This window comes from Argopecten irradians, chromosome 2 (assembly GCF_041381155.1).
Source record: "Argopecten irradians isolate NY chromosome 2, Ai_NY, whole genome shotgun sequence".
NCBI classification, from domain to species: domain Eukaryota; kingdom Metazoa; phylum Mollusca; class Bivalvia; order Pectinida; family Pectinidae; genus Argopecten; species Argopecten irradians.
In genome coordinates, this window is record NC_091135.1 from 38,307,273 (window position 1) to 38,334,810 (window position 27,538).

Genomic DNA, 27,538 nt, shown 5'->3' on the forward strand with positions numbered 1-27,538 from the left:
TTTTTTCATCGAGGTATGAACAAACTACGGCGAATCAGAAAGTCAGATTTAGTATGAAAACAAAGACAACAATATCCTGAGATATATAAGATGTGAATTCAGTATGATTAATACTATAACATTATATTGATTAAGGTTGTGTGCAATAGTTGTGAAAAGTAAGTTTATTTCAATTTTTTTGCAATATTAAACTTTGCGGTAGACGCACTTCCTGTTTCATGCTGATAAGGAAGTACTTAATTAAGGTCCATTAAAGCTGATCACGATATCATATAACTAATCACTCCTCTAATCCATTGTTTTATGTTGGTATTCATCCTTAAAATAAAACCAATATGACCTAATTACAAATAGATACTTAATGCTCTAATGCGAGCTACAGCAGCTTATTCAATGTGGTCCATTTAAACTTCATCCTTGTTAGGTATTTGAATTTGATCTCAGACTAGATATCAAATGCCAGAGTACTCTATGAGTAAATCCTCTTAAATGATACCGTCACCAAGCCTATGAATCAGCAACGAAGTTAATCAAGGTGGTTCGTTCACTAGCTCTAGTGGACGTTTTGTATCATTCCTCCACCATTACACCGCCTTATGTGCTTCTCATGAAGATGATGCCCGACTTGCTACCGCTTGCCCCTAAGTTACGAGTTTGATATCCTAGTGGGGAAATAGCAGTAGATCGATCGTTTATATTTGTTCCATGATCAATTCATTTGTTTTGGTGTTGTTAATTTGCTTTAACATCCTATTAACAACTAGGGCGGACGGCTCGCCTCCGTGCAATGTGTTGTGCGTGTGGATATTGGCCTCTTGTAATAGTGGAACTCAGGCCCATTGTATAGTGATTCTCAATGAAGCATGCCAACCACGAAGTCACAGAACAACACATCCCACTTAGTAAGCTATACTAAAAACAAGCAACCCAGTCGTCCCACTTCCTTTATGCTTAGCGCTAAGAAGGAGCACAATCTACCACAATCGCTAAAGCTCAACTTAAAGCCAAATTTGAGACGGTGAAGAAAAAAGAGATCTGTAATTTAGTCACCTAATACGATTATGCAATAAGACATCAGGTACAGTTCTAAGTCCTACCTACAACACATTTCCATGATCAACAGTATTCACCTACGACAAAAAGGACAATTCGTCGATTGAACAGTGCTATCAATTCATCAAATTCATCTAAAACATTCACTGTTTCAGTTCTTAGCAATGCTGCAATCAATCATTAACAAACACTTCATCATCATTATTAATCCTGTTGTATGTACGAAATACAATACTATTTATATTGGTGGCAGAATATGCCGTACAAAGGCAATAGTGCTCTGTCCAGAGCTATCCAATCATAAATAATATGAGACAATGTTTCACAAGGGGTTTCCGAGATCACGTAGATAGCATATCAATAGCAAATAAAAGTGAATATTCTAATTGGAAAAAACCACAAGCCAGTCGTTTGAGAAGATAAATAACAACACATAAGGGCTGTCACAAAAAAAAAAGAAATATGGTGAAAAGCTAAATGGTAGTGGAATTGTTTTAGACATTCCTTTTGTTTTAAGTTCTAATAACAGCCGGATTCGTTAAAGAACGTGTATAAAGAGAGCGAAAGTTGTAGTTCCAAGGAAGAAAACGCTCATTCAGTATCTCACAGACTGTCCCAAGTGGGTCTTGGTCTCGCAATAGAAAAGTGGAAAGCTAGTGGTAGAATGCTTCTTATGAAGAATTATATGATCGTGTAGAAGAAACCCAAAGAGAATGATTGTCATTATAAAGGCACATTGGCCTTGACGAAATTACGTCATTGGAAAATTCAGAATATCTGTTCTGAAGTTTTATTGCAAAGATGGAAACGTCATCACAGATGAATGCTGTCGGAAGAGGATGATCATATTTATGAAAACAGACAAAGAACATACACAATTGTGGGCTTAAACTGCACACATGGGCTTTCGAACACGCGAAATATAATATAAATACAGGATAAAATGGGATTTTCAGACACATTTGATATTGTAAAAGACAAACATAAACCAATCTTTTAAGGTTTTTTTTAAAATTGTGGCTAGAGTCTCAATATAGCGCGGTTAGCTGCCACATTGTCCACGTGGTCTGCTTGATCAAGGTTTGGAAGACATAGCTGTTTCATTACTAAGCAATCACAAGCCCACTTCATTTTCATAAATAGCTCTTTTAGCGCGAGATACGGTGAAATAAATAGTACATTGGTGTTGAAATTATCTCTTAACCGCGACCCTTTCCCTCCTAATGGTCCATGCCTGGCGGTCAACTTTCTGGTCTGAGCCTCAACGTCACGTTATTTATTCCGATTTATGAGATAATACGCTATTCCAAGGGAATGATAAATACTTTGTGGCTGCCGATCGGGACTATTGCTACTTCTGGGCTTCATACCTGGTACAATTAAGGATCAGAAACTGTATTAAATACACATTAACCAGTGGGCATGTGTTATTGAACATTTCTGTTATTTAGCAACTCTTGTTGTTGCTTGCTTGGTAGATTGGGTTTAACTTCCTGTTAACAGTTTTAAGACCTTCTTGTTGCTTCCTTTCACTATTATTACAGTGTTTGGTCATATTGTTGCTGAAATAACCATTTTCTTCTTCTCCGATTGTTTATAATCTATGTTCTAAGAATTTTCGCACATATACATAAAGTAATACAAATGTGGGTTAGATTTATAGAATACGACTCGTAGATTTGATATAGATACATAAGAAAATTTTGACATGATGCTTTCCTTTCCTCCGCAAAATTATGGTAATTCAAGTCAATTTCAAGGTGTTGTTAAAGTAGTCTTTCAATGTTGAAATAAGATAGCAAAGCACAATGGACTATGCCATCGAATATTTAATTTGAATTGTTCCTGATAAAGAACTTAAATACTCCACAACATAAATATCTATCCTCGTAAGGAAGTTACCGCCCTACCCTTCACAAAACCTTAAGACATCTGTGTAGGAAAAATATTTGAAAATAAAAAATACATTCAATTTCGCATCGATCCTCTTGCTATTTATAAATGTAAGCGCACTGAAGAAAGCCCACAATAAATCAGAAAACGAAGTTTCACTCAATATATTTTTATATCTTATACACATCCCACTATTCTTATTGTTTGGTGTAACATCAAACAACATGGATTACCATACATTTAATTCGAGATCATAATTCCATGTACAATAACATATAATACACAACAAAGATTTATTTATATCTTTGAATGTTTTCACCTGTTACACGTATCATACAGAACACGCTGCTCCCATCTCGTAGTATCGTAGTTTGGATCGTCTAATCGTTGTGTACATATGCAATCCAGACTTTCGCCCAACGTTTGTCAGACAGGAGCATAGTTACATTACTGATTCCTGCAGTCAATATAACGGAACGTCCATTTGGTATCTAACAAATAAAAAAAAACTTTTTTCTCAGACAATGGGCTCCGTATTGTCTATTGGGTTATCTGTCCGTATGCTTATCAGTGTTTTGGCTACATATCTATTCAAAACCAAACTTTATTCAAGACAAACCGAAGCAGTTGATAGGACGTTATTATTCAATCTAAGACTAAACAAAACCTGATATTATATTTTCGTTTTCTTACATATAATGCGTTGTTCCAACATTCAATTCAAATGATGTACCAACACAAACCTATATATTTACATTTTCACTGCAGTCCCAATAGGTAACCTTACAAAGCGCAGTTGGCAGTCATATAGACTATGAACTTCAATCGCTCATTATTACGTCATTACCATTGTGACGTCACAATTGTCGTGCTAGCGATCACGGAAAAGCGGCTGGGCAAATGGCTGTTCCATCCTTGACGATAACGAATGATTAATTCGTTATATATGCAAAATCCCTGGTTATTTCAACATAGAATTGTAACGAAATGTAAATATAGGCATGAAACGTCTTTCAGTTGGCATTCATAGCATATTTGAATTCCAACTGGACAGAGGCAAATCCAACATGATGCGCTAGCGCGCTTCATGGAATTTGCCTCTGTAAAGTTGGCATTCATATTGGCTATGAATGCTAACTGAAAGATACTCAATGCTTAAATAATTAGAACAGCAGCTTATGGTTCAACATTGCCTAAAACGCAAAACCTTGGTGGTTTTTTCCATTGTGAACTGGACTTTGCACAAAACTAGTATACTGCGGAAGTTAAAACAGTTATTAACTTTGATACCAAAACTATACAAAGTGGGTAGGTATAACTACTAGTGAAATCTGAACAAACCCATCACGATCCATCACGAAACAAAGGATAAGAATCTCCATAAGGTTATATAACTATTTCTGTAATAACGTGGTGTAAAACGGCAATGGCGTTTCATCTAAATGGGAGTGGGAACGTGAGAAAATAATGAAGGCGATGAGTATTTTTGTCCCAATATGTGCTAAATACATCATCATTTTTATCAATAACCCGAGAGAGATCACTTCTACCTACCGTACTGCTGTGACCAGCGTAATAAACAATATATTGCTAAGGATGTCAATAGTATAGTCGACAGCTGTCCGTACCACTATACGCAGGTGTTTCCCCCCTTGTTTGTATATCAGATGTTATTTCTGGCGTTTATTGTTGACAATACGATCTATTTTACCCTTGTCTATTGACGTCGTGATCTATTCTAAGCTTTCCTTATGACGTATCCGTTTCGCTCCACCTTGGCATGACATGGTTTCTTGCTCAAAGAGCGTTAGATCTTTTTGTTATTTTCATCTGAATCATGCTGTGTGTTTTGTCAGTTTTATTAATGAAACATTTCAACATAGGCGTGAAAAATACAGTTACACCAATCCTAACTTATTTAACCATTTGGTTTCAATGGAATTCTAACAGCCGAGTAAAAACACTGTTCTTATATTCTGGGGTTTCTTATCAAGTTATGGAATCGATTCCATGTTGAGAGCTATAGCCCAACAAGAACGCTCTCTTTACGCTGTTTCGATGATATATATTTGTGTACATTTCTAATTAAAACATGTTACTTGAACTATGATGCAGACATACAAACAGATACAAACTCTCACATAGAAATACAAGACTGCAATATTTAAGAATGAATCAGGATTGTGATGACAAAGCAGACCTTGTTAAATGGTGGAGAGAATATCAATCACATTGCCTAAGTGTAAAAAAACCGCTTAAGCAACTCTCAGTTTTAATTAAACGAAAAAGCAGACGCTGATATGCCACCGGTCTAAGATGGGCAGTTACTACATGTAAATACTAACCGTTGGTCTATGTTTTTTCTTTGGTAATTCCGGATTTGTCCATAATATGTACACCTGGAGATTGGTAGATATGATATGAAACTCAAACAAAATTAAAGTGGAATATATACTGACTAACACTTTAACATTGAAGACTTTTAAAAGTTAAAATCCTAACGAGGAATTACACTTAGACCTAAAAGTGCACGTTATTGAGCTATTGGTTGTATGGTAATGCTAATACATGTACACTCTGCCTAGTCATACTTTATCCATCATTAATCAACATTTACTGCTTTAAGTTTTATTTAGGTTGTACTATGTACTCTCTATCTAGCTATAAAAAGTGGGAAAAACAAACTGAGAAAACAAAAACAAAACAGACAAAATTATGTTGCCTTTCGCACAACTATCAGTATCATCAATTGCTTGTTTTGAAATGTTCAAACGACTGAACACCTGATAACTATGTTTTTAGCTCGTGCAATACATGTGGATACCAGTTACCAGTGTGGATAAAACAAAAGCATACCAATGGTCTTTAATCACCTTTATTGTTTCTATATACAAAGGTCGATCAAAAAAACACATGTTTTTCTTATCGATGAAATTTCTTTGCTTAATTTATTTATTGGATGAAATGTTATGTGTTTTCTACGAAGGCCCGTATCAATCGCCAAGTTAATCTGACATACATACAAACAACATATAACACAGGAACATGCAGTTGTACATTTTATAACTGGACAATGTGTATATATCCGTTTATAGTGAACAGTGCAAGGCATCATCGGGGTACTGGTAATCGAAGAATTTAAATTACAGGCTTGACATTTGGTTCAGCTCTGATTAATTGATAACACGACAATCAATTAAAAATGAAAATAAAATATTTAAAGCACATTTCAGACCGTTTTGTATCAGTATATTGGTGATAAGGGATGCACTTTCACCGTCTACCTCACTTCAGCCAGACTGATTTCAACACCTTCATTTAGATCAAATTCAACTCTCTCATCCAGATCAACTTCAACATCCTCATTCAGATCGACTTCAACTCCCTCATCTAGACCGAATTCAACTTCCTCACCCAGACCGAGTCGAACTCCTTCACCCACTCCCTTACATCACCTCCCCCCTCTCACTCACTCTATAACAGGAGAATCCAAAACAGACAGCTACTATGACAGGTGTATCCTATTTGAGAATACCTACAAACGTAGGAATTTCCATTATACTGGTTTGTATCAGTATATTGATAACTAAAATACAACTTTTTTTTTTTATTTAGAGTAAACTGACTTGAATCTTTGTCAAGTTAGTAAGTTAATAACTATATTACAGTTAGGTAAGAGTTACCTGATGGCTGCTTGGGGTCACCGTAGTTGTCTGTAAAATGTCTCAGAATTGATATATAAAGGCACCATAATGTACTGCTGTTTTAAGAAATAATCTGCGAAGTATTATTTAGGTTTTTTTTATATATTAGGGATCGAGTTGATTTACGCGTTCTCAAATACCCACATAAAAGGCACACGGATGACAATAACAATAACATATGTGGCTTATCAATTATAAATAATTGATAATTAAGCGAAAAATTATCCCTACCGAAGTTTTATACAGTATAGAATCGGTAACAAAATCAACACTTTAGATTTCAAACTGATTTTATTACCCAGCAAATTAGGGATATCGGGGTCGGGACCACGGGTCCATCCCTCTCACATCACTCAACATGACGTCTCTTGCGCTTCTTACACACGACCGCTTTCATTTCATCACACTCAATTAGCTTGAATTATTCTCCATGTTCATTCCTACAAATCTGTACATTGAAATTGTGTAGTAGTTGTCTTCATTGCACACAAACAGGTAACATTATAAAATATCATATATTACCGTGTTATTCCACATTTTTCACATGTCGAAACCATCCGTTCCAACAGGCAAGTTACAATCGTGGCGTCACCAGTTCGTTAGCGTGACATCATAATTTTTAGAGAAAAAGATATAATTTTATACCTAAATATCTGTTATTGAAATCATTATATTTATCTAGGATGTTGATAAGCTATATCAGATAAATAGCTGTTGTTAAGAGCAATACACGTTCCTGTAAAGATACACTTAGTGATGCCGTTTTAGGGGACTTGATTGACTATTACAACGCTCTTGACGTACAACCTTGCAATTATTTGTTCGGAAGGTAGGGAACCTAAGTGCAAAAACGGTTTAGGGTTGATCCGGAAGTGCCACTCAAGGCGTATTCGATGACGAAACTTTAAATACCTGCAATATTGACGGAAATAGAACGATAAACACTTATAGTGGGTGGTGAATACTATTGATCTATTATAGGCCTACGAAAGCATTTTTTATTTGAGCTATATATGGAAACAAACAAGGCTATTTAAGATCAGAACTGCTAAAAATAGCCGGCTATAAAGGAAAACTACATACGAACCAGCAAAACAATTAGATGAAAGAGTTCGTTGCAGCAATAAAGCAATGTCGAGTCATTAGTCTCGGCCTTTGCACGTTCAGAGTACCGAACTCGTCTTCTGTTGTAACCAAATGGAGGAGATTAGCACTGCGTACACCATAGCCATGCTATCTTGGCTGCTGGGGAATTCTGAGATCGATTTCCAATCGTTAACGATTAGATCTACTTTTTAAGCATCGGCGATTATATTATTACATATTGCGTGTAGTGTCATCAAAACGAAGCTACTAAATAGCGATAACTATCTATAACACACTAATGACGCGAGGGTTTTGTGATTGCGGAGGAGACCATGCGTGGTGAACACGGACGTTAGACCTTTACTGGACCATTCGGTGGAGTGGCGTTTGGTATCGACAAAGTTAATCTGCGTCATTTTGATCGCGGAATACGACCTCCTGCTGAGAGAAAAAATGTTGTGTACTTCCAATACCGCGTTTCATAAAAACAATACACTGACGTTGATGGCGGGAAAGCAGATCCAATCAGCAAATTTACTGTTTGGTTTTGTTAAGATATAATCATTTGTTCGATAACTAAAGAGTTGTTTTTGGATAATTAATACCTAAATAGCGCTAGGATCTAAGTTCGTTCGTATAATATTGCATGTAATAATCCAGAGCTTAATTATGCTTGACTGCTGAGGGTTATTCTATATTGACGCTGAATTTGACACGAAGGGATATGCATTTGACATATTTGTCATGTTGTTGTTACATTGTATTTTGTACGCGAGTATACTGTCTCCTGTGGCAATGCTGCGAATCACCCGTCATATCCGCCATGCAATCTCATCTGTGTTAAATAACAAGGTTGTTTTGATGCCAGAAACATTCTCAAGATTACATACTCAGATGTTAGTAATATCATTAGAAAACAAGATTTGAAGAAATCTTCAACCATTGTATCAACGTTTAACTATTTTCATAAGATTCCGACGAATATGATATCAATTTATTTTGCAGCCCTTTGATACGTAAACAAGGGCAAAAAGTGAAATCTTAAGTGCAAAATTAATTGAAAATGCCACAAAGAAGACATATATATAGCGCCTCATTTACAAGAAACTTTCAAACACTGTTTTGGTTTCTTACGTAAGGCAATCTACAAGCAATCCTTCATCTGAACTCTGGCCTCTAGCTGTCTGTTTATCAAGCCATGTATATATACAATGTATATACTGTATGATATAAAGTGTCCATATTGCTTAGCCAACGAGATATGTGGTTTAAAACAACATGATTACAGAGTATTTGTTTATCTTATCATAGCACGTTCTGCAGAGCCCAAGAGATCCGGTGATTACACCGTTTCAATTGGATTATTCAAAAGACAAATTCGCCATAAACGAAAACCCGATTTGTTCCTAAAGGGATGCTCATCACCGAACAGGATTTCAATGGCACTACAGTACACGATGTAAAATCGATTCTGCACCATATATACGGTTTCTTCTGTAGAAAATCTAATCATGTAAATATGACGGGCTGTATTATTTCAATAAACTAGAAGTAGAAACAAAGCGTTCTATTGGACGTCAAGAAAGGAAGGCCTTCTAGCTAAATGCGACATTTCCTAACCTCCAGACCTAACTATATATGATTAAAGACGAATTTGTATAGTAGGCAGACTCATTCTACTGTAGCTTAACAAAGTGATCACTTCCGTTTCACCATCATTGTCATCATTATCTTCATCCCGATTTCATATTACGCCTGCGGCTACAAACGCACCGGCGACGTTCTGATTAGGAAGATCAGATCCCGCGAGATCAAGCAAATCCCACGAGATTATATTAAGGCTAGACGACAATGAAGCGTCGACACATCTCGCCATCTGACCACTACGGTATTGAGGTCACCCTAATTGACCACATGCATTCCCGATTGGCCATTGTGTTATAAGGATTCTGGCTACGTCAACTTCTCAAGACTATCTTCTGTCCCCTTTACTTCCCCCAAACCAATCTTGTAACTACTGCGATTGTCATCACACAATGAGTGTTTGTTCGTGTACCTCTCAACGCCCAATAAGCCAGACATGTAAAGGTCGAGAATCCTTTTGTTTCACACATCTCTGTGCCGATATTGGATTAATTGTTTACCGAGTGAACGTACACGAGTATTGTTGAACTCTTTAGGTACACATAAACACTTGTTGGAAATGTTCTAAAATATCAAGGGATGAAACCCTTATTGTGCGAATAAACAGCAGTATAAATATGTATGCATGGTGTTTTGATGTGATAAGTGGAAACCACCAAAAAACAACAACACATTTTTGCATTTAAAATATTTTTAAACATATCTTTCGTATTTTTTTTTCTTTTTTGCCGAATTCTAATCGCCCACGATGTAAGTGAAAATAAATCGCACTTGATGAAACATTCCCTCCTTATGTAGTGAGATATAATAACTAATTACCTTTGGACTCCAACAAAACAACAAAACAAACAAATGTGATCTAAAGCAAGTTCATTCATTAGATGCATTTATTTGTTGAACCGTTGAAGGTCTGAAGCCTTTTATTCTGAAATACTTCAGAATGTTGCAGGGATTCTTGATTATTTCAATATAGACACTTTAAATCAAAGCTCTCAATACTTTTAGAATCGATATCAATATGTAGCACTTTTTGACTGGGTGAATAAATGTCTTAAACGGAGATGTGAATTCAAACGATATTGAGCTCCCTCTCAAAATGAAAATATACTGTCACCAAGTTATATCCATAATTATGGGTATATACATAAGTATGGGTATATACATAATTCGGGGTATATGCATAATTCGGGGTATATACATATTTCAGGTATATACATAATTCGGGGTATATACATATTTCGGGTTATATACATATTTCAGGTATATACATAATTCGGGGTATATACATATTTCGGGTTATATACATAATTCGGGGTATATACATAATTCGAGGTATATACATAATTCGGGGTATATAAATATTTCGGGGTTTATACATAATTCGCGATAATGAATCGCGTTGAATAAGAAACAACTACAAATACAATACAGTAAAAACCCTATAAGTCGAACACGAATTCCTCTAATACCCCCTATTCGTCGTATATATTGGGTGTTTTCACCGATAATCGCTAAATCAGATCGCCACCGCCGCGAAATTAAATCGCTACCAAACATTCTTTGGGCATGAAAACGCGAAATCAAATCGCCGCCAAACTGTTGTTGGGCATGAAAACACGAAATCAAATCACCGCCAAACTGTTGTTGGGCATAAAAACACGAAATAAAATCACCGCCTAACTGTTATTGGGCATGAAAACGTGAAATCAAATCGCCGCCAAACTGTTGTTGGGCATGAAAACACGAAATCAAATCACCGCCAAACTGTTGTTGGGCATGAAAACACGAAATCAAATCGCCGCCAAACTGTTGTTGGGCATGAAAACACGAAATCAAATCACCGCCTAACTGTTATTGGGCATGAAAACGTGAAAACAAATCGCCGCCAAACTGTTGTTGGGCATGAAAACGCGAAATCAAATCGCCGCCAAACTGTTGTTGGGCATGAAAGCACGAAATAAAATCACCGCTTAACTGTTGTTGGGCATGAAAACACGAAATCAAATCGCCGCCAAACTGTTGTTGGCATGAAAACACGAAATCAAATCGCCGCCAAACTGTTGTTGGGCATGAAAACACGAAATAAAATCACCGCTTAACTGTTGTTGGGCATGAAAACACGAAATAAAATCACCGCTTAACTGTTGTTGGGCATGAAAACACGAAATCAAATCGCCGCCAAACTGTTGTTGGCATGAAAACACGAAATCAAATCGCCGCCAAACTGTTGTTGGGCATGAAAACACGAAATAAAATCACCGCTTAACTGTTGTTGGGCATGAAAACACGAAAGCAAATCGCCGCCAAACTGTTGTTGGACATGAAAACACGAAATCAAATCGCCGCCAAACTGTTGTTGGGCATGAAAACACGAAATCAAATCGCCGCCAAACTATTGTTGGGCATGAAAACACGAAATCAAATCACCGCCTAACTGTTATTGGGCATGAAAACACGAAATCAAATAGCCGCCAAACTTTTGTTGGGCATGAAAACAACGAAATCAAATCGCCGCCAAACTGTTGTTGGGCATGAAAACACGAAATCAAATCGACGCAAAACTGTTGTTGGGCATGAAAACACGAAATCAAATCGCCGCCAAACTGTTGTTGGGCATGAAAACGCAAAATAAAATCGCCAAGGAATCAAGCTGTTTTACAATATTCAAATGGAAAACATCAAATCTGTGTTTACATACAAAACTCCACGGCGATATAATCTTCGTACACATGATGTTGCGGGCAAAAGGTGAAAGCTTTGTGGAAATAAATGTCGTCAGCTTCTCTCCATCGCCCAGACATCAACACCACGATAAATATGTATCGAGAATACAACCATGACATTTCCGAACATTTAATTGACAGCTTTACGGAATATTGGCCACCATTATTTCTGTAGCGATAAGGCAACAGTGATAGACAATGTTGTAGGAAAATTTATCATAACCCATCATCTCTCGGGACCACATAGACTAACAGTTTTGATCCCTTGTAGATACAAATCATACTCTGTCATTATTCATGATGAGATCAGCGATCGTCTTTGCTTTCTTTTCCAGAGCAGCATTCGACATGTTCCATGCAACCTTCATGTATCCTTAAAAGCTATGATCCAATATGGTAGTTACAACTGACGGAATGAGTATTATAGTTCAAAACAGGTAGCCTAAAAAACGAAGTCTCTGCTTCATTTTGATTCATTGACTTACAATGTAGTTCTTTTTACAAGTTACTGAGACATCATTTTTTTTGTAGAATAAATTAGGCTTCCTTATCATCGCTAGATACCCGTATCCATGTTTTAATTAGATACATCGTTCATATCTCATATACTATTTTCTACATTTATTTGTTTTTCAGTAAAATGTTTTGGTGGCGAGCTCTCATAATCAGGCAAGACAAAAATAACTTGCTGCATTAAACTTATAGAAATCGCTGATGATATGTATGCATAGTGAATTCAAATGTAAACAACCTGATTAGATACCAATCCTTATTCTCACCCTGTCCCATTGACAACACCACATTTAGGGTTACATTCTGTTCATCATGAGCCGTGTACATCAACTTACTGTTTTCACCTAGCGACATTCAAACGATATTTTCCTCAAATCATGCGTTGTTGTGCTCTTTGGGCAAAACTACTTTAAACACAAGTATCATTCTAACAGCTATTACAAGCTTCAATGTACCCGTGAAGATATTTGGAATTCGTGATTTGGTAATTCAATTCCTTTGTGACCATGAACGCAGTAGGAATAAGGATCTGTATTTTGATATTTGGAATGTATATATACATAACTGTAATTCAGTATGCGGCTTTACTTTGACACCTATCGACAATATCCTTGGCCAATTTAAGATTATTACTCGCCTCCTGTGAAAAGGCAGAGGATGGAGGTGAGACAGGCATTGGTGATGATATCGATCCATGTGTCTACGTCATCAAGGCATGTTGTTGAAGGACAATGACAAACAGAGATGGCTAATATCATCTGTTTTTGTTTACATGAGACTTGTCAAGTATTTACACATGAACAAGGTCATATGTTGGGTCTCACAATAACGAAAAACACCTTCAGTCACGGAGACCTCGATAAAGGGCGACAACCAGTGAAAATCTATTAAGACATTCGTCATGGTGTCAACTCATTGTTCAGCTGTCAGCGGTTGATTACAGTTACAGATTCATGTTGTGAGATTCAAAATATAATTAAGAGTCATCAGCAAGGTCCCATGAAGAAAACATTGAGTTTCTGAGATTTATTGATTTTCTTATCCCTTAATTAGTTCACCAAAATGGTGCCATTGTTCAAAAGCTGATTTTACCTGATGTTTTGCCCAAGGATGATTTATGTTTTGATGTTGTGGATAATAAAATTATTGATAAATAAACATTAAAAACATCATAGAGATATACTAAAATGGTATTACACTTCTAGACTCTTGGTATTGAACCCCAAGTACAAGAAATATCTTTTTATACCTGTATACAAATATTGCTGTTTTGTTTTTCTTAATATCTTATATATACTTATAACACGTGAGTGTATGGTTATAACTTCCCCGACATAATCACTGATGTCGTCTAGTGAGCGGTCGCTGGCCCTCATTAAGTAAACTTAAATATATCGCTTTACGTGGCGCCGTCTTCAATCATGCTGGCAGTCTCAAATTAATATACAAACAAACGGTATGGTTTGTTTACGACTTTTACGGAGGGTTCAACACTTTTTAGTACAGCGAGCAGACAATCGTACAAAGTTTTGATAGAGAGCTACATACGATGATATATTTACTTCTGTTACCAGCATATTTCCAGAGTAATGCTATCTATCTTTCAGAGTTTATTGAGTGGCGCAACTGAGTAACCCTTTGGGATAACATAAAATAATCTAATCTAGCATTTTTATTGGTTTAAAATATGTCAGCCCTTAACGTAAAACATGCTGTCGCCGTTTTAACGTCGCATTTGATTGGCTCATACGTTAGCGTAATAACTTATAAGATAAAAGAATCCATCAACTAAAGTGAAAAAGTAGAAAGATAAAAGTTATACGGATATGGAGATATAACACACAATTTCATCATAATCCACGTCGTAGTTTATTTAGAGTACACTAAGATTTTAAGTTATAACTGTATTAAAATCTATCCTTTATTATAATTGTAATATGGTCCGAAGAGTTCAATAACTCGATTCGCCATTAGGCGAGTGACATATCGTATTCTTTAACGAGTTTAATAAATTCCACATTACGTTACCATGAGTGTAAGATTCTATTTACCGCATACTATTATTATAGGAATAAACTATTGTACAAAACTTTGAATATAGTTTCAATATCAGGGAGGCTATCAGCAGAGACATTCAGGCCATGTTATATCTTATCTATGTATATAATATGTAACCCAGTGAACAATTACTTACATAATAATATTGCCTTTCATTACATGTGTGGTATCATATCCCTAGATTTTATCTATCATATATAAGATATTCTAGATCAAGGTTTATGGCATATGCATGTGGCTCAACTAGCTTAATAGACTTGTTTATTACCTACACATGTTTATCTGCAATTCATTTACATTTTATTTTCTGTAGTTCTTTTCCTTCAAACATATGGTATTCTAATGTAAACAATAAAACAAGACAATATCTCGGTACATCAATCCAGTTGTCATTATTCATCCAAGTTTTTTTTAATTTCATTTTAGATTTGTTATCTAAATCCAAGCATATGATACGTTTTTTTGGTTTTTTATATTTGGCGAATGTGTGTCTCTGGTATTGTGTCTTCCTTTGCATTCGGGTACTTGCTATCTAACCTAACGACACGTAATGTGCATCAGTCATAATTAACTGACTACTTAGAAGGGCCAGAAACGTCATTCTCTCTGTGAAAAACTTACATCACAACCGTACTTGACAGAAACAAGAAAGTTCCTCATAGGAGACAGTGATAAAATCAGGCTAAAGGTGAGGTAGTTTGGTGAGAATTTATTCGCTTTAAACTGTCATGCTGGAGCAGCAGTAGGATTTGAAAATGCTACCTAGACATTCATTCATTGCTACCTCTAATATGTTCTCCCGGGTGATTCGCCCTTATCCTTGCCATTCCTACTATTACACGGTGTGTAATATCCCTGCTGGTTAATGTGTGTTGCTATCTACAATTATGTAAAATATTAATGTACCATTTAGAAATCAATACAGGCCAGGTTTGTCCAAAGTGAGAATTTCCTCAACACAAAGTAATAATGAAACGCACAGCATTAATGCCGGACACAATCTACCTGGGATATGTATCAGATCCGATCGCAGCAATAGGTCATGGCATGTTTTTACCGACAACCTGATTGCACGGCAAAGGTGAAACAACACAGGTGAGAAACCCTGTGATTAGGATTACAAGGTAGACCGTGCATCTACCAGCTGTGTGTGATATAAATATCCCGGGAGATCGAACACGCGTGGGCTCCATCATCCACCGCGCCAGTCTGTTACAACCACAGTCGCGTTGTTTACGCTTATATTGAACGCTAGATCAGAGAGACCGATTTGTATATAACAGCTTTCTTTACGAATGTACGCATTTTTTACTGATTTAAAAGAGTAAACCACAGCTAGTTTACTACATATTTGATAAGAAACCAATTATCGATAGCTTTCGTCACGTGACTTTCGCACAGAAGCGATCGAAGCCTCAATAACAGAAAAGCGGACGGCGTGGCACAGAAGGGACATATTTAGTAGTTAGGATTGTCAGTGTGATACAGTTTGTCATAATGGTGACACGGTCTTTGGTGGACCGTTGTAAGAACATTAGTAACAACCGAAGCGTGGTATAGATACAGCATCACTGTTTATAAGTCTGTTGCCAATCTATGCTGGCACCTATTACAGCCATGGGGAATTAGATACAGGGATCGAGTTTGTTTCGGAAATTGTGTTGGACAAATATACAACGTTTAATTATCAGAATGAATGATTCGGCGACATCCCGATTTCTTTCGCCTGATTCGGCGGTGAACATTCATCACACACGGACACGCTCATTTAAGAGTCGTTCCAGGACACGCGATGTAGAAGATCCTGACTATTGTGGTGACCGTCCTCGGAGAAACAGCATGCCCTCACGCGCGCGACATCAAATCCTTTCGTCCTCCTTCAATGATCTCTTCGACAATACAGAAAATGAACAGCCTCAAAGTTTACGACGGGTCAGGTCCTTCAAAACTACTTCTAGGGGAGTGGTAAATCGTGGTGACAGTTACAAAAAGAAAAGTTCAAAAGAAATTCTCGCCTCTGGAGGTACTGTGCGGGATGGCTCGCCCGAACTTCAATGTCTCGATAACCATAGTAACAGTCCGACCCCAAGGATCTCCACGTCGACATGTAGTGACGACGCCCCAAAGTGTTACCAAGTAGTTGTTTTAGGGTCAGACGGGGTCGGGAAGACGTCCCTAACGGACCAGTTCATGACGTCAGAGTACATAGGACCAACAGATACTGGAAGTAGTAAGTTTTATTTTTACATTTCCATTACGAACAAGTAAGTGTTATTTTTACATTTCCATTTTGAACAAGTAAGTGTTATTTTTATCTTTTCATTATGAACAAGTAAGTGTTATTTTTACCTTTCCATTATGAACAAGTAAGTGTTATTTTTCCATTTCCATTATGAACAAGTAAGTGTTATTTTTACCTTTCCATTATGAACAAGTAAGTGTTATTTTTACCTTTCCATTATGAACAAGTAAGTGTTATTTTTATCTTTTCATTATGAACAAGTAAGTGCTATTTTTACCTTTCTATTATGAACAAGTAAGTGTTATTTTACCTTTCCATTATGAACAAGTAAGAGATATTTTTTATCTTTTCATTATGAACAAGTAAGTGTTTTTTTACATTTCCATTATGAACAAGTAAGTGTTATTTTTACCTTTCCATTATGAATAAGTAAGAGATATTTTTTATCTTTTCATTATGAACAAATAAGTGTTATTTTTACCTTTATATTGTGTATCAGTAGGTGCATCTTTGATATTCAATGCCTTTTAAAGGTAACTAAATAATACAATAGCCGTCGCAACATATGGATAAAAATTATGTATTAAATGTGAAAACATTTGCATGGATATCTCAAATGTCCATCTGATCATTTAAAAATAGCAATTTGCTTCTACAGCTGTTCCCCTTTTATGGTTAATATGTCTGTACCAGGAATACAAAGGTTTATATAACTGATGGGTATCAGATGTTGTTAATTTACATTTTTATATGCTCTATGAATACACGAATAATTATATATGCTATGATAAAATACAAATGGTATTTTGATATTATTATACCCCAATATTAATGAAACTTAATCAAGCAGAGACATATGATTTTCGAAACTTTTACAGTTACCACTGCTATTGGTAGCAAAATGAATCAATCCCTTATACGATTCGTGTGAAAAAAGGCAAAATTGTTAAAAGATGACGCCTTGCATGCCACGTAACATTGTGTAGAACCATTTTGTTGGTTAAGATAACTAATTCCACACACGAATGTGCATTACATTCACGTTCATACGCACGATATTATTTTTCTACAATTGATAAGCATTAAGCGAACCTGTTGTGTCTGTTAGAACCACTTGCATCACATTGTTATGTGAAATGTTATCTTTTTGTGGTTTACTGTCGAGTGGTTATCATATTTAGCAATAAAACATCAACTCCCATGCTGCGTTTTCCAGGAAATATTAGATAAACTCTGTTGAATAATTAGTTATTGCGCCTCGTCAAACGTTTTGTAACATTCCGTGTAATACGATATTAATAGATAAGTTTTGTTTGTCACAAACTGTTGTTGATAATGCAATCACTCATTTCATCGTTCGAATCATTCCAATCCAAGACAGAACTTAACAGTGCCACCATATCTCAAAAACACTTTAAGCATAATGCATTTTGCAGTTTCTAAATGATATTTAGACTATTACCAAATTGACCTTTCATTTGAGCAGTCACAAATTATTCTCAATGATTCGTAAACTTTATGGCATTAACGGTATGAACACACTACAGTTTATACAAATAAAGAACAAAAATACTCTCTATACCTTCTATATCAATATGTCTTTATGAGTTCTAAAGAAAAATGTTCAAACGATTATCTTCATCCGTCAGTTCCTTTGGGTATCGTAAACGTGCCTTCATGTTTCTGTATCAGCAACTGTATCCTATATTTCCCGCATCAGTTTGAAGCTCAAATCTCGAAAACTGGGTGTTTTGTGTGTTTGTTCAACGAAAGATTCACTAAGGGCTAGCATTGCTCTTTGCGTGTCATACAATGGTAGATATCAACACCGAAAAATCTCTGACCATGAAGGCTATTAAAATAAAAACCAGAAAAAAGGTAAACTTAATCAAGGAGAAAATTACTTTAACGTTTACTGTTAATTCTATGAAGAAACATACATACACGCCTTATCTTAAAAAAAATCCATATATTCGACCGGAATGTCCGATCAAGGGATCAAAGGGATACCCACCACATCTTAATTATAAAGTAGATGTGCTAAGCCATTCAAGCAAGAAGTGTGTTTTATGATACATTACTATGATACATCTAGATTCCTCGGTTTCTTTGAACAATTTTGCATGCATTGTCACCAAGGCCAACTCGCGTGAGGAATATTCCTACATACATTCGTTTGTCCGATGAAGGTTTACATATTGTAATAGTCGTCGAGCTGCCACGCATAACATTTGTATGGACAACACAACAAGACCATTTCTAGTAATAAAGTAGTTATAACTTGATAACATTACGGTAACTAACATCAGTTTTAAACATTATGAGAGTTGCTACTTAATCCAATCTTTTTGTGTGTGTATGATAATCGATCATATGGGTATTATCATGAAATAACTATTTTCTAAATGATAATTAAATTGGATATAAACTTGATAAACATAATTAACTTTAAATGACTATGAATTACAGCAGTGATTGGAGGATTTTCTTTTTTCGTTTTAATACCGTTCAAAACAAAACCATATCATTCCTGAAAAATGGCACGATTGAAATGTTGGGTTTTAGATATTTTCATCGCGATTTTCAGATTGTCTGGGTTATTAAATGAGCCTGTTACAAGTGAGTTCAGAAGTAGTATATAAACTATCTAACAAAGCAAATGTATTATTCATTCTAACGAAGACTAAAAACCTGTTTCATGTACATTGGTTTGCTTGGGCAATATTGGTATCGTTCTACAGAAAAGTGCAATTTAGTCTGATGAGGAAATGCCAAAGCGAATTATTTCAAAATTTCAATATCACCAAATGATAAGATATCAATGAATGTTGAAAACATGCTGTGTCGTTATGCAATCCGTTTATTTCTGAAATGATCTACAGACCAATTTCAAATTAAATCTTTGAATTCAATAATATAGAATTATGAAAATAATCCTGTCATTAAGAATCAAAAGAAATGGAAATCCTTTTTTCTTCCAATATCGAAATATTCATGGATGTTACGAGATATACTTATAACCAGGTGTTGTCATCAGGAATGTCTCTTCGCTTCATAATAATGATAATAAAGCAAGGTGTTTGATGAAGGCCATGTATGCGGAAGAACTGGGAAATCCCAGTGAAGCTGAGTTATTCCACAACCTGTTGGTGCCGCGCTAGGTGGTCTCTGTCCAGGTAAACAGTCGGTTGAATAACTGATACTGCCTGTCAATAGCCTATTGATTGTTGTGTTATATTACCGGCCTACAGGAACCGTAACGCCGTTAAATGTCTATTGTACTCTTTAGATCTCTTGTGTACGGCAAAATGGATGGTTCATAGCACCTAAACTCTCCCTGCTCTCACAGAACATGCCCAATTATTCCGATTGGGAATATATATTAAGCGAAATTTTTACATGGTATAGCTGGTGGGCAGTGTTATTGAGTACACAAGCATTTTATGGCTTCAGAAATGCGAAACCTCCTTGCTTCAAACGGATTTGATTGTACCAATGTAACTACAACGGCTGGAGATAATGGCTCACTACACGCTCTATTGTATCCCTACAATACAGAAAATCTCGGAATTTCCAAAAGCATATGACTCCATTGGAAGCCACTCAATTTGAATTCAGATATATTGAGTTACTGCTTAATTTGAAATGATGTTGAATCAGATGCAATACTGCATTCATCGCTTTCCTTCATTAATTCTAGCTACATAGAAATATTTTTAGATTTCTGAAACACTTTAATATTATTGGTCTGCATTGTAAATTGCAAAAGTAATTTAAATCACAATGATCTTTATTGTGATTGCTACTTTATCACATGATTGTGCTATAATCGATAAATCCACCGTGTGTAATGCACAAGACTGCTTGACGTGCCTTCAAGGTCATTTTCAGAAATCGTGCATTAAATGGTTATAGTGCCATTAATACAGCGATATCGTTATTTCAAATTGAGCACCAAAATGGCAACCCAAATCTGAATTCACCCACTCCTTTTCACTTTCTAATTCTGGACCACATCCATTATTTGGTTTTCAGTTACATTGTGTACATATAAGAACTTGTTTCGAAGATGAATTTTGCTCATCAATGCTAAAATTAATGGTTATCTTTTACTGTCATTGTTTAATCTCTCAATTACATTGAAACGCAGAGGGTATCCATCAACCGACACTAATGAAAATGTTTTCATGAACAACAGACTAAATTACGATAATCTGCTTTAGTTAAACAGATGTGAAACCTAATGGTTACCACAGCATGGTATGGGGTGTTTAAAATTGAACATAACACCGATACTATTATAAGGTATGGCATATAGCCTCATGTTCGGCCTTAATCACCGACGTTCACTATCACTCTTAAGCAGCTAGAACTAATGTTGACTGTAAATTATTTTCCCTTTAAGAAAGACCCCATGCAAATATTTTGAAAGCTAATCATAGATATACTGTGTCTAGTGAAGAAAGGTCATGGTATTATTTGCTGACACTAACAAGAAGTGTTATGTATTGAATGTTTTTGAGTTATAACGTTTTACGTGAAAACGTAAAAGAATAAATGTTTTTCACACTACATAAAATAAAATATTTTTCACGTCACCTCTGTGCCGCGGTCATAGTTTGCTCACAGGTTGTAGACATGTCAGAAATATTCTATTGGAATAACACAATAGAAGCAACACTCTAATAAAAGCGGAATTCGAGCTCATAGAAACAATGCACCTAATTAATCATTTATCTTCTTTCATAATCATAAATGCTATTCTGTGGTCTAAGCTAGTTTAATATAATAACACAAGCTTTATCTGTTGAACAAATATGCACTAGACAAGTTACATTACAAAACTGCATTAACGTTACAAGCTGTGTATTACTTAATGTGGTTACCTCCGGCCTGGTGTAACATAACGCTGGTTGATTACCCTGACCTCGGGCTTTATAGTCTGGTGCACTCTAACACATTATATGCGTGTTTATTACATAATCATTTTATGGCCTGTATTTCTGGTCAACAAAACATTTATGACACGAAACACAACCAACACAACAACGAAGATTATTCATTTTTCCGTTTAGCCTGTGTTACGTTGTTGTAAATATTAATTAAACATCCGTTTGGTACTTTTCATTGTCTTTTAAACCTACATTGTATCGTCTGTCAAATATAATATTCATCGATTTCTCCCTCATGACGAAAGCGGCTTTCGCCTGCTGTTTTGATAATTTTGCGCATAGGCAACGTTGACGTCAATGAGGCGCTCGATGCATGGGTCTATTGTGACGTCACTATGTCATTGAGGCGCTTGATGCTTGGGCCAATTGTGACGTCAAAATAGTATAACGTCAGTGTTACGTGAAGTAACATCCTTTTTGTAATAAACTAGATAACAGCGATACGGTGTTTATCCGTACCTTACAACATAACAATCTCTATTTAAACGGTTGACATAGCTAAAGTAACTTTATAACCTTAATTTATTGCACTTCATATACTTTTAGAGTTTGCAAAAATACAAATACTAGGATATAAAAATCATATAACGCTATTCGACTAACATGGAATTGTAGAAAATTATGAATATTTATACTGCATTTGTGGACAAAACGGCAATGCAATATTTAGGTTGTTTTCGCGGAAAAAAAACAATACAAAATAACGAACGGTTCAATACCCCGATGAATTAGCACTAAGCAGGTGCTTTTAACAGCTGAAGTGTTTTGTTTATGCCAATAAACGTGACAATAATAACGATATGCATGCGCATGTCCAAATATGTCGGACAATTATTGATAGACAAGTATCTGTTTTCGAATATTTCATTTTTGGGATTGTAAATAGATGTACTTAAGCTAGAGTATTTGACTAAACCGCATTGAACGTTAGAATGGCACACGGCGTTACATTTGACACCGAACTGATGAGCTGCACGCGTGTTGGTAGTAAGTTGAGCTCTCTGATCCCCGTAGAGATTAATGCATGGACACCATGGTTGACATAGGATATTGTATCTTTCCGTATCGGAAGTGGAGTTGTGTGTCCGTGGGTCGTGTTTCTGCAACTACGCGAACCTTTGACTCAATATTCAGGCCCGTACTCATTAATCTCCAAGCGTCAATGTGTCTTCGCCGATAAGTCTAATGTTACTCGTCTAGGGAATACCATTTTGCATCGCAACAAATCTCATTTGCTACGTTGATTAAAGATAGTAATGGACAGAAAACTATTAAGGATTGTAGCAGCATGTCTTGATATTGATGTCTGCCAAAACATCAGCAACGTCTTTTTGTGCAGTATATAGCAAACACGAAATACGATTTAAAACCTTCTCCCTGGGTAACTGTTTGAAGTTAGAATGAAAATATTGGATATATGTGAGTGAAGTCTCAATTAAGACAAGCATTCACCAAGGGGTTACTCTTGGAAAAGTCTAATAGAGTTCCTGTCCGAATGCCCGCTACATCCGGCTGAAAACGGAAGCGTGATATCAATTTCCAGACTGGGAATGTCGTCGCTAAGAAACCGCGGGAATGGATTGTTTGGTTGCGTCAACTGATCAGTATCACCTAAAGAGCTTTCAGTGGCATTAACCCCACACTGCACCCAGTTCTTATCACAGAATTTTTACAACATCGCGCCCATGAGTTGGCACATAGCCTTGCCAGTAATATCGAACAAGTGTCCATTCACGATGAAAAAACTCGTCGTCAGATAATGTCTGTCCATAGCGGTGCTAACATTAGATTTTTGCAATGTGTTTCCATCATATGCCAAATCGCTATTGCTTCGTTGCGGTCGTCGGTGTCTTAAGCAGTATGTTTCAGTAAGATAGCACTTCTGTACAGTTGCTAATATTCGTGGGGTGATTTTGCTCGTACTTCAAGATAGAAGTTAGAATATGATGACAAAGTTCTCTCCCTGAAAGGGAGAAATACCTAAATCATGTAGTATACGTGTTGGGGTTTTTATTTTGTCGAACATTTGCAACGAAACTAATGTAAAGTTTATTTCGTATTAGAAAATATAACGTGACATATTTCATTACCTTCTCATATTATCTTTTTAGTATCTTTTCCGAAGCGTTGTGTATACTCTCAGCTTCAGTTCATGATCAATATGGTTTAAACTATGAAAAAAACCCAGAAAAAAAACTATAAATATTGAATGTTTGATATGTACACTTACATAATTCTTTATACTTCAATGTATCTCACATTTTTAAAATGTATGCTCTTCTATTATTTAATTAAATTTAATTAAGATTTGCATATATTGATACATCTGTGTGTATGAAAGCTTAGTGACTAGTCTCGGTTAGATAGAATTTCTCCTTTGCTCCATCGGTTGAGTGTAAACTAGAGATCGGAGTTCGACCCTTAGCGGAGGCAGTGGTTACATTTATGTAAAATCCTGCACTCTGTTACATATGATACATAAGTCATTGTTTGTGCACAGATATACATAGGCATTTTAATACAACTACATTTGTAATTAGACAATGTTTACTTCTAAGTGTTCTTTAAATTTCATGTGATCATAAATGTACTTCTGTACTACGACATAAAGTTAAAATATTGGCACACAGGATTAGAATTTCTGCCAAACTTTCATAAGTCAATCAATCATGGTTCCATAATGTAGTCCATGTATGTACGAAAGTAAAACATGTGGTTCATCAACCTGCTTCGATACAACAGACTAGACCCATTATTGATTTGTATTGGACAAAACAAAAAACGGCTTACATACTGTTGTACATTCCAGACGTATGAACCCATTGTTATTCAAACATGAGACGACAGAAAGAACGTCTCATGCATTTGAAGAGCTCTTTCTATTTATATTTGCATTCTTCCGTTAAATGTAGCATAAATGTTTATTTAGTTGTTTTTCCTTAAGTAGGTACAATGTAATTGTACGTTGCGCATTGATAAATAACACAATACAGAAAATAAGCTTTTGGACAATTTTTCTTTTATATAGTTACGTTTTACGACCCATTTAAATGCAAGGCAGACAGAATGATAGTACTATATATATAAATATAAAACTAAATTAAATTCATTGATACAAATTTTATTTAAAACTGACTAATGAAATGCAGTTTGGTCGTAAGCCTGAATCATACATTCAAAACTTTCAAAATGTTTCTGAAATTCTTATATTGTCTTTAAAGATGGAACAGTTGTCTGCGTATATGATGTAAATTACATTTTAGATATTCTCTAGTTCGAGCAATGGCTTAAGTGATTTATCATTTGAAACTACTCTCCACTCAGTCAATGTTTTCAAGATGTTCCTGTCTATAACAACTACTCAAAGGACAGAAGTAACGGGTCATACATAGCACATGCTAAACAGATTGGACAGATGATCATCATACAGATGTGGCCGTTAACACAGGTGGCACTGTATGTCACCCTTATTGATTTCATTTGCCCTTTTATCAACTTGTTCAAAATTTTTGAAAACAGATTGTTTTAACATTTTATATAATGGTCTTACGGGGAAGGGCAAGGGTTAATGTACTCAAAGTTAAGTACATATGTATTCAATGTGGTTCGCTAGAGTCAATCAGGTCAATATCGTGTTATTATACCCAGGACGGATTATAATCACTATCATATGTTTCACACAATATACTTTATCGAATCTTTAATGAGCACTTGAGTTCAAAATGTTGCCTGTTATATATCCATCTCCCTAGTTCATTCACTAATTTGTCATAGGCTCTATACATTGTGTGTGTATATAATGAATGATTATTCAATACCTTTCAATTATAAGCATTGTGTATATTGCAAGTTGTATTAAGATTAACAAATACATCTAAATACAATCAAGAATATAAACTATTAGTATGAATTAATATTCCTATTTGTGTTTTCTGTGAGGGAATACGGCCGGGGCACCATACGCGTACCACATAACCAGTTTATGTATGAGGATCATAGTTTTCGGGAACAGGAAATTTATATTTTAGGAGTTTTTGTTAATTTTCACGATCTGGCTTTTGGGGTATATACTGTACATATATCTTGACCATTATTTCGCTGATCAAATTTTCGCTATCACAGCAATGTGCTGAAAAATCGCGAAAATATCATACCCGCAATATACTAGCTATAATTATAGGGAACAACATTAGTTTTAGTTAGCAGAAACGGGAAGGTCTATAACTTGTTTTAATGTCGATGAACCGAGAAACTACACGATGTGAATTGGAAGGATTCCTACGCTGTCACCATTCAGGATCTATTTGTCAGGGAGCATCATTAGCAAATGGAGTCTCCAAACTAGCCACACTCATTACAAGGAACATTCGTTGATATGAAACAATGAATCAAAATAATAATTGAAATGACTAATTAGACGGGCTGACATCTGTAACCGGGACTGAACAAATTGCCTGTATTGAGCAATGTGAATGCCATACATCTTCATAGGACAACTATAGTATGCATTGTTCAAGACCCATAGTGTCCAAAATGCACAAAGGCATGCTCGTTATTCGTTTTATCCTTAGATAATATTCACACATTTTCTTGAAAATGAAAGAAATTATTTAATTAATGTATCAAAACATCATTTATTTCATTCGGGTACACCAATCTTCAACCAATACATTATTATTATTTGTCAAAGTGATGTTCCGTCTTTGCATACTACAGAGTTGCCTCCCTTGCTGGTAAGTATCCAATGTGACGTCATTATTTTGTGTGCGAAAATCACACCGTTTCTTTCTAAAATGTCTGTCCTTACGCAGGCAAACATATGGCATTACATTCAATACCTATCCGCAAGGGCAGATAAGTCTGTAATATGCAAATACAGAAATAACTACTATCATTTTTTCACTTCTCTGCATATTAAATCCTAACATCTCTATATAATTAAATGACTGCTGGTGGCCAATAATATAATTAAGCGTCACAAGACATCATAAAAGAGAAACGTTATGATGACGCCGCCACATTGTTTTTGAAGAAACGATACTTGGGAGAGACATGACTTTCTGAACACTAATGATATTTCTGATGACCAAGCTTCAGTTGATAAAAGGTATACAATGTACGTCATTGTGATTATGGTAAATTTAGAGATCAGTGTAGAACCTCACTTCAGAAACCAATACCAAGTGTTCCAAACATCCCTACGAGGAACAAAGGGGAATGGTGAAATCTGGTCCTTAGAATTAGCCTGGGGAATGTCAGTATTATTTGAATGTGATAGTACATGTGGCTATTTTCTGAAAGGCATGTGGTAATTTTTACATCGAAGTTTACAGGTGCTAATTGATGTCACTTGAACTACTGATGTTCAGGGATATGGCCATCGCCATCTGGGCGTTAGGATATAGTATGTAGCTAACCTACATGTGTAGATGTTAACCAATCGATCATCTGATGACCGGGATCATGTAACACCTCATGATATAATGAAGATCATCGTAATGGCTGTAAAATGTACCTATAATAAGCGTTGAAAGACCATTTTAACGTGTGGTCATCATTTGTGTCGAACGGCCTAATTACAAGGCCAATTAACTATATATCTAGAAATAAAATAAGATAATCACCAGCTTCTGAAACATCGAAATCCCATTTTCCTGCGTAAATCAATAT

At 35.8% G+C, this 27,538-nt stretch overlaps 1 protein-coding gene across 1 annotated transcript in view; it reads left to right on the forward strand.

The window, feature by feature from the left end:
- The first annotated feature begins 15,622 nt into the window (after positions 1 to 15,622).
- Positions 15,623 to 27,538, forward strand: part of LOC138315404 (GTP-binding protein Rit2-like) — a 28,424-nt gene continuing 16,508 nt past the window's right edge. The window contains exon 1 of the mRNA XM_069256411.1: positions 15,623 to 16,904. Coding sequence (XP_069112512.1) covers positions 16,367 to 16,904 — 538 coding nt within the window. The 5' untranslated portion in view covers positions 15,623 to 16,366. The remainder of the gene's footprint in view (positions 16,905 to 27,538) is intronic.